This window comes from Chrysochloris asiatica, unplaced genomic scaffold (assembly GCF_000296735.1).
Source record: "Chrysochloris asiatica unplaced genomic scaffold, ChrAsi1.0 scaffold00112, whole genome shotgun sequence".
In the NCBI taxonomy this organism is placed as follows: Eukaryota; Metazoa; Chordata; class Mammalia; order Afrosoricida; family Chrysochloridae; genus Chrysochloris; species Chrysochloris asiatica.
The window spans coordinates 8,649,055-8,650,407 of record NW_006408630.1 but is presented as its reverse complement, the minus strand read 5'-3'; the positions used below and the strand labels follow the sequence as shown (position 1 = coordinate 8,650,407).

The 1,353-nt window shown below is 39.9% G+C and overlaps 1 protein-coding gene across 1 annotated transcript in view; it reads left to right on the top strand.

Moving 5' to 3' along the window:
* Positions 1 to 1,123: 1,123 nt before the first annotated feature.
* Positions 1,124 to 1,353, top strand: part of LOC102840342 (chromosome unknown open reading frame, human C4orf45) — a 145,684-nt gene continuing 145,454 nt past the window's right edge. Inside the window, exon 1 of the mRNA XM_006867937.1 lies at positions 1,124 to 1,127. Within this exon, the coding sequence (XP_006867999.1) occupies positions 1,124 to 1,127 (4 nt within the window). The remainder of the gene's footprint in view (positions 1,128 to 1,353) is intronic.

The window sequence follows — 1,353 nt, the reverse complement described above, 5'->3', positions numbered from 1 at the left end:
ATTTACATAAGAATTCTTTTCTCAGACCTCTTATTTTGTTTGTTTCATCTACTTCTACAACACATCAATCCTTTTCTGTTCTTTGTTTTACATTTAAAATAACTATTTATTAAATACCCCTGCTTTTAGTCATCATTTGTTTAAAGCTATCCTCATTTTCCAATAGCTTCTAATACATTTTGGTACTTTCTAGGTCTCACTTCAGACTGTATTTATATAGATAAAATGTGCCAATGCCTGAAGCCCTAACATCCTGCAAATGGGGCACGAGGGAGGATTTTCAGTGTCTACAACACATGTGTATTAAGGTGATTATCAACAAAGCAGCTTAGTGTGGCTGTTAAAGAGACCAATCTTTAAGGCAGCCTTTAAGCCTGGCTATGAAGGAACAGGTACCTGTGACTGTGGACAAGTAACCAATGTTTTTATGCTTTATTTTCACTATCTAGAAATCAGGGGAAATAATACTACCTCGTTTGAACTGCAAGGTTGGTGGTTCAAGCTCACCAGCTTCTCCATGGAAACCCTATACAGGGTCGTTACGTGTCCGGTTTGACAGCGCTTAATAAACAACAAAATTAATTAGATTAGCCAAATACTTGGATTAACAGAACTAAAAGTACCTGTTGTTATTGTGTGCTTTCAATGGTTTCTTACTCACAGTGAGCCAGTATAGGATTTTTAAGAGCAGCTGGTGAGTTTGAACTACTGATCCTGTGGTTAGCAGTTCAGTGCTTATTCTACAGTGCCACACCAGGACTCCCACAAGAGAACCTTGTTGCTGTTGTCAAGTGCCTTCGAATTGGTTCTGAATCATAACAATCCTGTGTAGGATTTCCTAGGAAAGACTGGGGGATTTGAATCACTGACCTTGCTGTTAATAGTCCAGTGTTGATCCTACAGCACCACATGAGAACTCCACAAGAGCACCTAGAACACAGTAAAACAACAACAACAACAAAAACCACCATACCAGTTGCCATGTAGTCAGTTCTGACTCATTGGCCACCCTATGTGCTTCCGAATAGAACTGTGCTCTATAGAGTTCTTGTTGTTTTTGTTGTTAAGTGCCGTCAAGTCAGTTCTGACCCCTAGTAACCCTATGTGAGGTTTCTGAGAAGGAATGGGTGAGTTTGAACCGCCAACTTTGTAGTTCAAACCGACCTTGCAGTCCATCACATTAACCCATAGAGAGTTCTCAATAGCTGATTTTATCAGAAGTAAATCTCCAGGTCTTTCTTCTGAGGCACTTGAGAGTAGATTCAAATGTTCAACTTGTTGATTAGTTAATTGCCATCCAGTCAATTCCAACTCATAATGACCCTGTGCCCAATAGGACGAGACACTGCCTGG